At 48.5% G+C, this 13,742-nt stretch overlaps 1 protein-coding gene across 1 annotated transcript in view; it reads right to left on the bottom strand.

The window, feature by feature from the left end:
* Positions 1-13,742, bottom strand: part of LOC144721109 (disintegrin and metalloproteinase domain-containing protein 11-like) — a 124,801-nt gene that overhangs the window by 86,822 nt on the left and 24,237 nt on the right. Inside the window, exon 4 of the mRNA XM_078598491.1 lies at positions 568-634. Within this exon, the coding sequence (XP_078454617.1) occupies positions 568-634 (67 nt within the window). The remainder of the gene's footprint in view (positions 1-567; positions 635-13,742) is intronic.

The following is a 13,742-nucleotide window of genomic DNA, read 5'->3' as shown; positions in this document are numbered from 1 at the left end:
ACACGGCCTCTCTCCTGCCGCAGGTGGCATGCGTCTGGCTGCCCAGTCAGCGTGCCGAGTCGCGGGCAATGCGCCTCCTCCTCCACCACCACAAATTGGTCCCTCCACGTAAAAAATAAAAGTGTGCTTTTTTACACATCCCATGGGGCACATTAAGACTGATCAATCTGTAAAGGAAAACATCATCAATGAAGGCAGTGGGATCAACATTGCTTCTTTGTACCAACCTAGATTAACGACCGCGAGGGGCATTGGCGCTTGATGGATCGTGCCCAGATCACCGCAGTTCGTGGACGCGCCATGCTGACCGCACGCTCTGCATTTTGAATGAACGGTCTTCACACGGGTGGAACACAACACCCCGAGTGGCTCCACAGTTGCGTGGAAATTGGTAAACCATTGCCTTTGGTTGACAAAAGTACCTGTGTGCATCAGGAGACGTGTACACGCGGATTTCAGCAGCAGCTCACGCTGAGAAGCAGTGGCCGCCTCATCTGGCTTGTGTGTGGCTTGTGTATGACCCCATGTACATGCACAATGTGAATACAAATGCATTGAGTGTGTCACCTGCTTCTCAACGGGTTTCCCATCTTCATCAAAATGCCGCTCCAGATAGCCCAGGGCAAGGAGGTCACTGCGAACAAGAGCAGCGTTATGAATGTGACACACTTGAATGTGCCGGGTTGCCAGTGTTCACACATCAGGAGGGACCTCTCGCAAGACCAGCGGAAGCTCATCAAGCTCTGTCTTGAGAGCTACCAGTCAAATGTGAGCTCGAGTGCCCAGTGCACCTTGTGATGTAAGGGTTGTATTCCAATTAGTCATTCTGGAAATAAATAATTGTTTCTTAAAAGCGTTATTAACCTTGACTGGTTGTACATCTGGGTGGCTCGGTGGTAGAGTGAGTGGCCCACAAACGGAATGTTGCATGTTCACATCCAGACTGGGGGGTTGACTCAGCCCAATATCATCCCTCCAGGGTCGATAAAGAGAGATAAAGAGAGTACCACTCGCCGCTCTGAGCTGCTAGGTTGGCCCCAATGCTGCTGTGGCATTCCTCCCCTGGGCGATAGCGCATCGCCCGGGTTGCGTGCCAGCGGACACATGGTCGTGGCGTGGCCGAGTTTGTGCAGCCGACAGATCCTTGCGCCCGCCCAGAGTCACGGTGATCTCCTGCTGCCTTAATGTCCTGCTCACAGTCCTGTGCCAGGGGTGGACATTCCACAGTGTTTATCCTCGGGACAACCGCTTTTGACACCCCCACAAAGTGGTAGGCTTCATCGGCCAGTCACACATTCCGAGTGGGCAGCTGAAACACTCTAAATGAGACCCCCGGTATAGAAGCAATATAGATTTCTGCTCAATGGGTCCATAAATAAAAAAAAAACATCATGGTTACTGAGCTGAAGTCACATGACACAAATGGTGAATGTTTCTGACGCCCTCAGGACGAGTTCTTGAATTTGTGAGATTCGTGGAGTTGCCGAACCACGGAGCGTGGTTCAGTCCTCCAGAATCGGAGCGTGTTGAAGGCTGCTGTAAAGAAATGTAAACATTATATACTTTAATAGCTATATCTAGATGTGATTCCCAGTTAAATAAAATACACTGACTAACGTCTATATATGTAAATACTACGCTGTTATATTTTACTGTAATTATTCAATGACTTCTCAGCATAGCAATTCACTGCACCGTGTGAGACTTCGTGAGCCCTGGTCTTCTCTCGTACAGATGCATTACCGGCAAAGGCATCAGCAATGCGATCCACAGGACACATTAGCATCACAATGGATCACGTGGTCAACCAGACGTCGCACCTTCGCCTTGCATTCATGCGCACGGCACGGCCCGGCGGAGGTGCATTCGCCGCTCTCCCAGGAAGCTCAGGGTTCAAATGTTTAGAATCAGAATATTTATTTAGACTTCAGGAGGAGCTGTGAATCTCTTGCTCACAGATGTCCAATTAGGTTACACAGATGTCCAGTAGGACAAATGCCAGTGGCCGCCCTGGTTACTACTGCCGTGTGTGCTAACCACAAAAGCACTACGTACTGTCTGCTTCGGTGGACGTTAACAATGCTGTGATGTAATTTTAAACGAGTAGGCCAATGTATCCCGGCATGACGGTAACAATCTGTCTAATTAGAAAAATTACACTGCAAATTACTCAATGGGATATCACACAAGAACATTGTCCCCGACTGTGAAACTATGTCTGTATGTTGAACTGCTTTTGCACCGTGTGTATCCAACCGTGCTCATCAGACAGTGTCTGTGAAACACAGCGCCTTCGTGATCGCCTTGCGCAGTAAGAATGGTGTGGATACTAAACGTAGATAGTTATGATTAAGATCCAGTATAAATGTGAATAGGATCGGATTCTATGTTTATGTGTGCACCCAGGCTCTCTGTAAAACACAGACAAGGCGAGGCATCGTGGTAAACTCCACTCTCGAACTCATTCTGAACATCACTCATCCACAGAATTTAATAGAATTTTCACTGCTGGTGTCAGGATTTTTCAATACACTTCCTTGAACCTCAGCATCGGTTTCAGTGCTGAGAAATGCCCCTGGGGTTGTAATAAACTCGCTCGAGGTGGCTGCTCTGCAGGCATGAGTAAAAATTTGCTGCAGCACCACCATCATAAATGTTTCAACGTGAAGGCATAAAAGATGCATGAGGGTCTGCAGCACACTTAGCGCTGGTCAATAATTACAAGCAGCTGAAACGACGCAAGACGAACACCAGAAACCTTTTCTAGACGTTATAAATGGAATAACAACAAAGGACAAGTCAAACGAATGCGACGAACTCCTCGGGTTAAGCGCACAATCCATACGCCAGTCAGAGGCACGCAGCGTCACCGCAGGCCACTCTCTCCGCCGCCTGTGTGAGCCACACTCCTTCTCTCTGCCACATCAAGGCCTTTCCCATGCACCAACAACATCGGGCTCCAGCATTCTTCTGCTCTAGTTAACTCCTCGGTATCTGTGGGTGCATTACCTCGATTGCGGATAAACCGTGCTTGTGGACAATTATATTTACATTATACCCGGGCACTGATTTAATTGCAGCACGTCCACAATAAGCGGTCTCTCGGTCCAGCGGCAGAGCGATCGCCGCTCGTTGCAAAGGTTTGCAGTATTAATCCGACAGTACGCCCTGGATATTACTGCGGTATGTATCAAGAATATATACTCTGCCGTCTACTTCAGAGTGGATGTTACAGATCCCCTGATGTCATCCAAGACAAGCAGGCCACGGTTCAAATAATTCGAGAATACACACAGAAATCATTGCCCCCTATAGGCAGACTAATGCCTGCTTGCAGGCTGGTGCTAAGTTGTGACGCAAGAGATAGTTACCACTGGGGGAGGCATTTTAATATTTGAGATGTGATGAGATGTAAGGTGATTTGAGCTGCTGAGGAATTTAAGCAAGCACCTTATAAATGAAAAAGATTATTATAAAAATAGACTCCATAAGTGAAAACAACGAGACAATAATATAATTTGTCCAGGAAAGTCCCCCATGGGGTGGTATACTTAGTCATGGTTCAGCTTGGCTCTGACTCAAATGAGCTGGCTCGAAGCCAGCTCTGAGCATGGTCCCAGCTCAGGGGACTTTGGAAGCAACGGAGCGGCTGAAGCCCGAGCTGATCCACGACAAAGAATATGGCCCCGATAGCCTAGAAAAGTACAAATTCACAAAAGAGGGAGACATCAGGTAGGACTGCGACAAGGGCCAGAGAAACGAAAACTACAAATCTTACGCAGGCACGTTGTAAACACCCAGTCGTGCACGAAAGCAAATGATTTTGTGCTCCTGTTGCGAGAAAAATGGAACATTTTAATGCAATGCACAATGCCATGATCAATCAAAAATGTGTGCACGGCGATAGTTGAGCTCATAGGCCCTCTTCCAAGGAGACATCTCCAGTCCCCTCTTGGGGAACGTGGCTCGATGGCGTCATCCACGTTCAACAACCGACAGGACAAATGCTCATAACCTCGGCCAAAAAATATTAAAGATTCACAACGGCTGACAGAATCCTATTGCAAGTTAATTTCCCTTCCAGCACCCTCCTCTGCAGGAAGCAGCATGCTATGTATGGTGCCACTGCATTTAATCATCCACAGCTGCCATTCAGTTGTTATCCAACACTGCCCCCTCCCAATATCCTCTTTCCTAGGGCGTTTCACACTCATGGGTGTTTCAGTTAACTACGTTACGGGAACCATCAATCACTTCCGTGACATGCAGCTGGGGCACCTGCCCCGCTGCATCTTTAAAAGAGATTTCGAATCTTCAGAACACGAATGCTCTTTTTATCGGTTTAATGTGTTTTTCCATCACAGTGAAGGTGGATATCCAAATTAGCTGCTCCCTATATACTAACACCAAATTAGGATTCCATGGAAAAATGTGATACGATCTTTTGAAAGGTTCCCACCTAACCTTAAAGGGTTTTATTTCCTGAATTAAATTCTCAACACGGGCTCAGTTTGTGCAGTGTGCATGTTCTCCTCTTGTCCTGCACGGGTTTCCACCGGGTTCTCCGGTTTCCTCCCATCGCTAAAATAATGTAACCGATATTGACCAAATATCCCAATTCTGAAAATGCATTTATAAATTACTCAATTGGGAATAAACGGCAGCAACATTACCTCCAACTGAAAACACTTGGCAGGACCTTCCTTAAAATCAGTCTAGGGACTCTGGGTAAATAAGTGGGATGATAATAGTAAACAAATAGACAGTGGTGTACGACTTGAGGTTTACTACGTGAATCGTGCACAAGTTTGCATAAACGATCGTTGCCTGTTTAGACGAGTCTGAGTACTGTTGAAGGCCTCTATAATAAAATGTCAAATACGGCTCCAATTATTTGAGGCTCAATTTTCTGGGAATGTGATTATCTGGGTCAAAACCGATCCACCAGACCCAATTACCCACATCTGATCACCAGAGCACAAATCTATTGTCAGTGAAGATACAAAAACATTTACATTTAAATCGCCTACATTTTCCTCCTTTTAACAATTTTAAATAAAGCTCATTATTAACCAATACTTTGACAACACTACAATTAAACAATTAAAATAAATTTCTGAGATAATTTTTCGAAGTCATGTAAAGTTGCGTTAAGGTATAACTCCCAATCAAACGGAACCAGGAGACAACACAACCGTCGCCGTGTTGTGAACATGGTGAAGTGCAATCTGTTCTCCACCACCACCACCACCACCATACCCACCACTGCCTATAGGAGGCACGGACGCTCCTATTAGCGTAGTGTAGTCTCCACGTAGCGGTATGTGCTGAGTACACAGGAGGTGTGAACACGAGATAGTCAGCAACTCCTGATGCCATCGGGTGGATTACCAGACCCAACAAAGAGGTGTATTGTTGTGTCCATTGTTTTCCAAATGAATACAAAATTAAGTTGTCACGTGCTGAGATCATGGCCCAAGCTCTGCAGGGTTTGCCGCTTGTTGCAAGAGGTTCGCGGTTGAAATCTGACAGGACTCCCTGGTTATTACTGCACGTGTCTTCACGGTAAAATACGTGTTGTCTGCTTCACAGTGGACGTCAGAGAACCCGGTGATGTCATTCAATAATAGCAGGCCATTGTGTGCCGGCATCATGGTCTAAATTTGAAAAAATACCTGTAAATGACTGAATTGGGATGGCGTGAGTGGGTGGATTTTTACACTAATGCAGAGGAAGGTCGTGCTGAATTAAATGATTTATTACGCAAAGTCGCTTCAAATATGACGTTTCTTTACAAAAAGTGACGGTAAAAAAATATATACGCAGCACAGTGCTACATCCGTGCTTGACGTCACTGCAAAAGAGCCCCCCCCCCCCTTCATTAATATTCATGTCGTCGTGGAAATGTACACAAACGCACAAGAAGATCGCGCGCTCCACATGCTGCACCCCTCCACAATAACCATGAGGGGGCTACGTCACTCCACATGCCGCACCCCTCCCCAATAACCATTAGCGGGTGACGTGACTCCACATGGGGCACCCCCCCCCCCCCTCATTAATAATCATGAGCTGAACAATTTTTTCTCTAGAATATTTCAGATTTACCGCAATATACACCCATCCCAAAAGAAAGTTCGTCGTTTAAAGGTCCACGTGTCACCAACCAGAGGCGCACACGCGGCGATCTCCGTGGCCGCGAGCAAGTTGGAGCGCTCACGGACACGGCGCATGCTCTTCTTGATCATCCGAGCCGTTGTCAAAACAATGCGTCGTGCCATGCCCCGTGTGAATTGGTGCAGTAGATAACGATGCGGCGCTGGGAACTTATCACTCTGCAATTGTGTTTGCAGACCTTGTTTTGGCCCACGTGCAAGCTGATGGGTGAAGCGGGGCGCGTTGCAGTGGTGGCAGGGGCGCGAGTGAGGAGGGAGGGCGCGAGTGAGGAGGGGAGAAACGCGGCGCGAGGAGTCAGAAGCGCCTCTGGGCAGGCGCGCTCTGCGCGTGCACCTCCAGTCCCATCGTCTCTCTGTGTCATTGTCTGTGTCTCAAGTGTCTGTCACATTGTCTCCGTGTGTCTCTCTCTGTCTCTGTGTGTATGTGTCTGTCCATTCTGATTCGCGTATCTGCTTCTTTTGTCTTTCTGTGTCCCTTGTGTATCTCTGTGCCTCTGGAGTCTGCTGCAGTAATGTACCGTGGAGATCTTTCGGTTCAGAATCAGAATCTCCTCGAGAAATCTGATGAGCTATGAAGTTATTTTTCACAGATATCCATAATTCTCAGAGATAAGTCTGCGTGTGTGGTTATTATGTACCCATTGTTTATAATTAGTGTGCCACTTAAAGGAACGAAACAGGTGGACTTCACAAATCTGGCTGTCGCCTGATGAAACTAGATGGCTCTCCAACACACCGGTGTGCTGTACTAGTGACGAATTGGCATGTTCTGTTTACGTGACAACCCTTACTACAGTAGTTTGCTGCGTCGGGTGGTGGCGGGTTTAACGACATATATATTTACGCGTTCTAACCCAAAAAAAACCTCGATTATGCACTTAATGTTTATTTAACAAATCAGTATCCTTTTTGTGGTGCCTGATTTACGATTTTGCAAGTCGGCAGAATAACAATATCCACGCATTTTTGGCAAAAAAAATCTGCGGAATCTCTTGCCATTTTTGATAATTCTTCATTTTTTCTGTTGAAAAATGGCAACAGTGGGCCTTCTGCCAAAACCCGTGCCGTCTTCACCTCCGAGACGACAACGGGAGTGGCTGGAGGCAGCGACAAACATGACGTTCTCCACGTCGTCACACACATCATCATCTCCATCGCCCTCGGCATCATCCATGGCTGTTGTGCAATCAGCAGACAGGTCTTATACAGTATTTGCCCACCACGTGGGTAGAGTGCAGTGTCCCCTCTGCCACGTGACACCCTTCTCCGGGGCCGCGCTGCCGTCACCGTGGCAAGGTATGGCCGCTGCTGCCCTTCCTCTGCCTCTTTCTGCTCATCGATGGCAGCAGCAGCAGCAGCAGCCCCTGCTCCATCTTAGCCATCGTCATCAACATCACCCCTTTTATTTGGGTGGTCACATGGCACAGTGGTGGCATGTTCACCACTTGTTGCAACGTTTTTCGGTTCGACACTGGAAGGCCGTCCTAGTTAATACTGTGGGTGTATTAACCATAAAATGCCTCGCGCCATCTGCTCCGCCGTGGATATTCTTTGGGTCTTTCAGTAAAATCACGTAGAATTGTTTTTTTTTTACAAAAAACTACGACGTTTCGATCGTAACACGATTGCTTGTGTTGCGATCAAAACGTCGTAGTTTTTGGTAACAAATTTTTGGTTCTACGTGACTTTATCGAAAGACCCACAGGATATGAATTCCTGCAGTCACGAAAGCTTTAATTCAAAATTCCACAGTGGATGTTAAAGATCCATTTGACGTCATTCAAAAGGAGAAGGCCAACTGTGTGCAGCATCACGGTCAAAATGTAAAATTACTCAATTGGGATCCCACATAGCAACATCGCCCCTTCCATAAAAAAATACTTCAGACTGTTTGTGGAACATATCGCCTTCGTGACATTTGCGCCAATACCAAAGTACTACATTCATATTATTGTGGATGAATGCAGACTAGAAGATTAAATTATTATCTGTTCCGTAACGCTTCCTCTTATGTGCAAAATAGTGGACAGTAGGAGTGCCGATTGATGGATAATTAATGTAGTCAGCCCAACCTCAGGATTATTAGGAGTTGAGGGTGACGGATACAAGGCATCTCGAGATTCCACGAGCAAGCTGGCGGACACACGTGCAACCACGCCGTGCAGTGAGTGCCCTCTAGCACGGTGCAGGAAGAGTAATGCGTTGTGGTTAATTAACGAAAGCCCAAATCGCAGAAATCGAGAGCGCTGCATATTTAAAACGTGTTTATGGTCTACCAGCAACACGGCAACACACTGCAACGTTAACGGGGCTGCAGACACAGTGCAGCGAGATGTTCAAGAATTCTGGCAATGCAGGACCCACGTGGGCCGCACCCGAGCAATCGCCCCACCAGCTGCACCACTGGCCTCTAAGGAGACAGCGCCGGGCTCACCTCTGCAACGCTCCGCCTGGACCACTCCAATGCAGCAGTGCAAGTAATACAACTCAACACGTTCGCCAATAACACGATGGCCCAACATCGAAAATTACAGTAACTAATAGGCGACGTTAGAGTCAATTGACCTTCTTCATCGCACATAAAGAGAGAGGTCAGAGAGATAAGAGTTGGGGACTGCACTTTGTATGTATGTTGAACTTTGTTCACACCCTAGGTAGCCAACCGTGCAAATCGGAGAGCCACCACGGGGCATGATGGAGGTACTATGTATGGTGCCACACCCCCAATATTGCTGATTTGAATACATTATTCATACTCACAGAAGGCGGAGCAATCAGTCACAGCTGTGTATGCCTATTACTCTTTTGTAAAGTCACACATGAAATAAAATTGAGAAATAATTACAAGAACTCAATTCGATTATCGTCCACACACTGCATTGGGGCCTTGTTTGTGTGTTGGCTTCTTGTGCGGGTCTCATTTACAATAGGCTGATCGTCCACACAACCTACGCACAACATTGACGTTTCATCTGCGGTTCTCAAAAGGGAATCATCCCCCGTATTTGTTGACGATCGGCAGTGTTGATAATGGAAGATATTAAGTATGAACTGACAGTTGTAACTTCATATAGTCTTCATCCAATTTACCACTCGCTTTATATTTCATGTAAGACCTAAATTGCTCTGTTCATAATTGCTTCCTTCATGGCGATCTGGATCGCTGTCGTCGACTGGCGACAATTACATTTGTCAATCTTTGTTTAAAAGGCACTCTCCATATCTTCACAATGACTGTACTCTCACCCCCATTCACCCTTTCACTGCCAGAACAAGAGATGCAATTGGTTCATCAACACAAACACTGCACTGGTGAGCATTTACGAGCTATTTAAACACAATGTGTAGTTCTTTCTGAAACATTTGCAATATCAGATACATTTCCTTACCTTGGCTAACTGCACAACATCTGAATACATATGTCTGTATTCAGGTGTCTGTATTCAGGTTTCTGTATTTAGATGCAATTAAATCGCGAATACACGTTTGGCATTCGTGCCGCTCTGTGTTCCCCAGACACGGTGGTCTGCAGTAGTTCCACAGCAGGGGGCGATGTTGCTGTGTGTGCTTCCAATTTAGTCATTTGTGGGCAAACGTTAAAATTGTTGCAAATTTGGACCATGATACCGGCACACAATGGTCTAATTTTTCAAATGGGGTTACGAAATCTTTAGTGTCCACTCTACAGCAGGCGGGGCATACTGGTAATGTCTCTTAGTGAAAATGATTAATTGTAATGCATGCAACTGTGCTATAATTGATCATCAGTCAATAATGAGCCTACAACCCGTGTGAATGTGCATGGCAGATGCCTGTATGAGTGTGACAAAACATCTGGAAACCCGTATAAAAATGTAACATTTACAAAATCAGTGATACCCCTAACACCTGAAATTCAACTGCGTCAAACTGACCCGTGGCAACTCTGCCACATGAATAACAATTTGATGTTAAACTGTCGATTTTTGTACCTTCATTTACAATTGCATTTTAATTATTATATTGTTTACATATTGGTACAATAGTCAACATCCTATATCCACTAATATTTCTGTAACTTCATTTTAATTGTGCTATCATCAGACTGAAGACCATCTGATCGAGCCGATTAACGCTCCAGGGAATTCGTTACGTTACTTTGATTTATGTTTGTGCAATGTTTTTGGCTAACCATGTGATACAATTGTTTGGGCACCCACAGATTTTAGTTATTTCAATGTGTGCGTTGTTGTTTATTTCATGTATGTACTATTTTGGCCTATCGATAATTCCAGCATACTGGAGTGTGTCCTGTTTGGCTAATGCGCCACAAAATTTTCCAAAAATGTATATGACACAAAGCAACAACAAAAACCACCAGCATGAATTTTTACTTAAATTCGCCTGTAATAAGTGCAGTAGTTCCATATATTTGTGACGAACCAACTCACTCTGTCACAGAGTGGCCACCGCACAGCCCTCGAGCGCGAGCGGCATTCGCGACCGTGGTTACGTAACGAGACGCTCCGACTGCCTGCGGAGGGCTTATAACAAGCGGGGAGTTCCCTGCGGGGTCTGATGGGCCTCGTAATGCGGAGCGCATGTCAACGCAAGCACCCGCAGCAGGCCGCAGGCCGCGGGCGCAATGCATCACAGCACCTGCACGCGCCGCGAGGCCCGAGGGGACGGAGGCAGAAAACGTGACGTGATTTAGTGAGCCAATAAAACTCGGGTATTTTTATTCCCTTCCCAGGAGGAACATTGATGACATTTCGGCTAGCCAAAGCACTTTTTTGAAATATACACGGTATCTTTATCCGAAAACTTTCACGTAATTAACCTCTCAGGAAAATGTAAACAACAAATGTGTGTATAATGCAGATACGTAATCACGACGCACCTAAAGCTCCTGTACACGTGTCCTCTGTGTGAAAACCCAACTGATATACGGCTCTGTGGACGACCACAGCTTTAGCTGCAACATTCTATAGGGGCGACTGAGACGGGAAATAAACAACCGCAAATTACATCACGTTTAAAAGGCCTGGTGGCCACTAATGTTATTAATTAAGCACCGATTTCGATCAGAAAATCGATACATATTTTTGGCGTGAAACTGCCCTCGCGTGCGAGCGTGGGTCGGGAAGGCCCCGCCGGGCAGCAGCAGGCAAGGAGTTGCGTTGGGAGCCCCCCCCCCCCCACTGCGTGCGTGGGTGTTGAGTGAGTGAGTGGGCGTGTGAGCGAGTTGGTGTGACCTGCAGCACGGAGGTTAAATGGATGAGATGAGACGCCCCGGTAGACCGAGTCCTCAACATGGGTGGACGAATCGGTGAGTTGAGTTCACAGGAACAGTAACCATGGTAGTAGCGATAGAAGAGCGATGATGAGGCGATTGACCACTGGTAAGCGAGTGTTTGCAGTGAATTGGTGAGTTCTGGATCATCAGTTACCCCGGCTGCTTCACTCTAAATTATATCACATATGACAGCAGCAGGATACCAACTTCTGGCGAATTAGTGCTCCGCATAGCAGTGATAAGTGCGTGGGATTCAAGACGTAGGCTGTCATCAATAGCACACACGTAATAACATTTTTAAAAAGCCAAAAAAAGATGACAGTGCACCCACTGCATCTGCGGAGGACAAAATGTGTAAATTATTCTTCATATTACATCGGGAATTACGATTCAAATATAGAGTTGGTCTGATTATAAAACCCTCTAAATTACAACAGTCACTTTGTAAATGTCTTCCCGTGAAAATGTAAAAAAAAATCAGGAGAAAAATAACCTACATAGCAAACATGCACCGCACGATCTGTGCACGTACAGTGGAGTGTTCACGTACAGTGGAGTGTTCACGTACAGTGGAGTGTTTGTGCACGTACAGTGGAGTGTTTGTGCACGTACAGTGGAGTGTTTGTGCACGTACAGTGGAGTGTTTGCGCACACACAGGCGCGCTCGTGGCAGTGTCCAACACCCAAGGGCAGCGAGCGGAACCCAAGGGCACCACGCTCATCACCACCACCACCACCAAGGGCACCACGCTCACCACCACCACCACCACCAAGGGCACCACGCTCACCACCACCACCACCAAGGGCACCACGCTCACCACCACCACCACCAAGGGCACCACGCTCACCACCACCACCACCAAGGACACCGTGCTCATCACCACCACCAAGGGCACCACGCTCATCACCACCACCACCAAGGGCACCACGCTCATCACCACCACCACCACCAAGGGCACCACGCTCACCACCACCACCACCAAGGACACCGTGCTCATCACCACCACCATCAAGGGCACCACGCTCATCACCACGACCACCACCACCACCAAGGGCACCACGCTCATCACCACTACCACCACCAAGGGCACCACGCTCACCACCACCACCAAGGGCACCACGCTCATCATCACCACCACCACCACCAAGGGCACCACGCTCATCACCACCACCACCAAGGGCACCACGCTCACCACCACCATCACAACCACCAAGGGCACCACGCTCATCACCACCACCACCAAGGGCACCACGCTCATCACCACCACCACCACCAAGGGCACCACGCTCACCACCACCAAGGGCACCACGCTCATCACCACCACCAAGGGCACCACGCTCACCACCACCACCACCAAGGGCACCACGCTCATCACCACCACCACCATCAAGGGCACCACGCTCATCACCACCATCAAGGACACCGCGCTCACCACCACCACCAAGGACACCGCACTCACCACCACCACCAAGGGCACCAAGCGCACCACCACCACCACCACCAAGGACACCGCACTCACCACCACCACCACCAAGGGCACCGTGCTCATCACCACCACCACCACCAAGGGCACTGCACTCACCACCACCACCACCAAGGGCACCGTGCTCACCACCACCACCACCAAGGACACCGTGCTAATCACCACCACCACCACCACCACCAAGAGCACCGCGCTCATCATCACCACCGCCACCACCATCAAGGACACCGCGCTCATCACCACCACCACCACCAAGGGCACCGCGCTCACCACCACCACCAAGGACACCGCGCTCACCACCACCACCAAGGGCACCGCGCTCATCACCACCACCAAGGGCACCGCATTCATCACCTCCACCACCACCAAGGACACCGCGCTCACCACCACCACCAAGGGCACCACGCTCATCACCACCACCACCACCACCAAGGGCACCGCGCTCACCACCACCAAGGACACCGCGCTCACCACCACCACCACCAAGGGCACCACGCTCACCACCACCACCACCACCATCAAGGGCACCACGCTCATCATCACCACCAAGGACACCGCGCTCACCACCACCACCACCAAGGGCACCGCGGCTCATCACCACCACCAAGGGCACCGCGCTCATCATCACCACCACCACCACCAAGGACACCGCGCTCATCACCACCACCACCACCACCAAGGACACCGCGCTCACCACCACCACCAAGGGCACCGCGCTCACCACCACCACCAAGGGCACCGCGCTCACCACCACCACCACCACCAAGGACACCGCGCTCATCACCACCACCACCACCAAGGACACCG

This window comes from Lampetra planeri, chromosome 10, assembly GCF_965212315.1.
Source record: "Lampetra planeri chromosome 10, kcLamPlan1.2.h2, whole genome shotgun sequence".
Classification (NCBI taxonomy): domain Eukaryota; kingdom Metazoa; phylum Chordata; class Hyperoartia; order Petromyzontiformes; family Petromyzontidae; genus Lampetra; species Lampetra planeri.
Note: the sequence above shows the minus strand (reverse complement) of the source record. Positions and strands in the feature narration are given on the sequence as shown.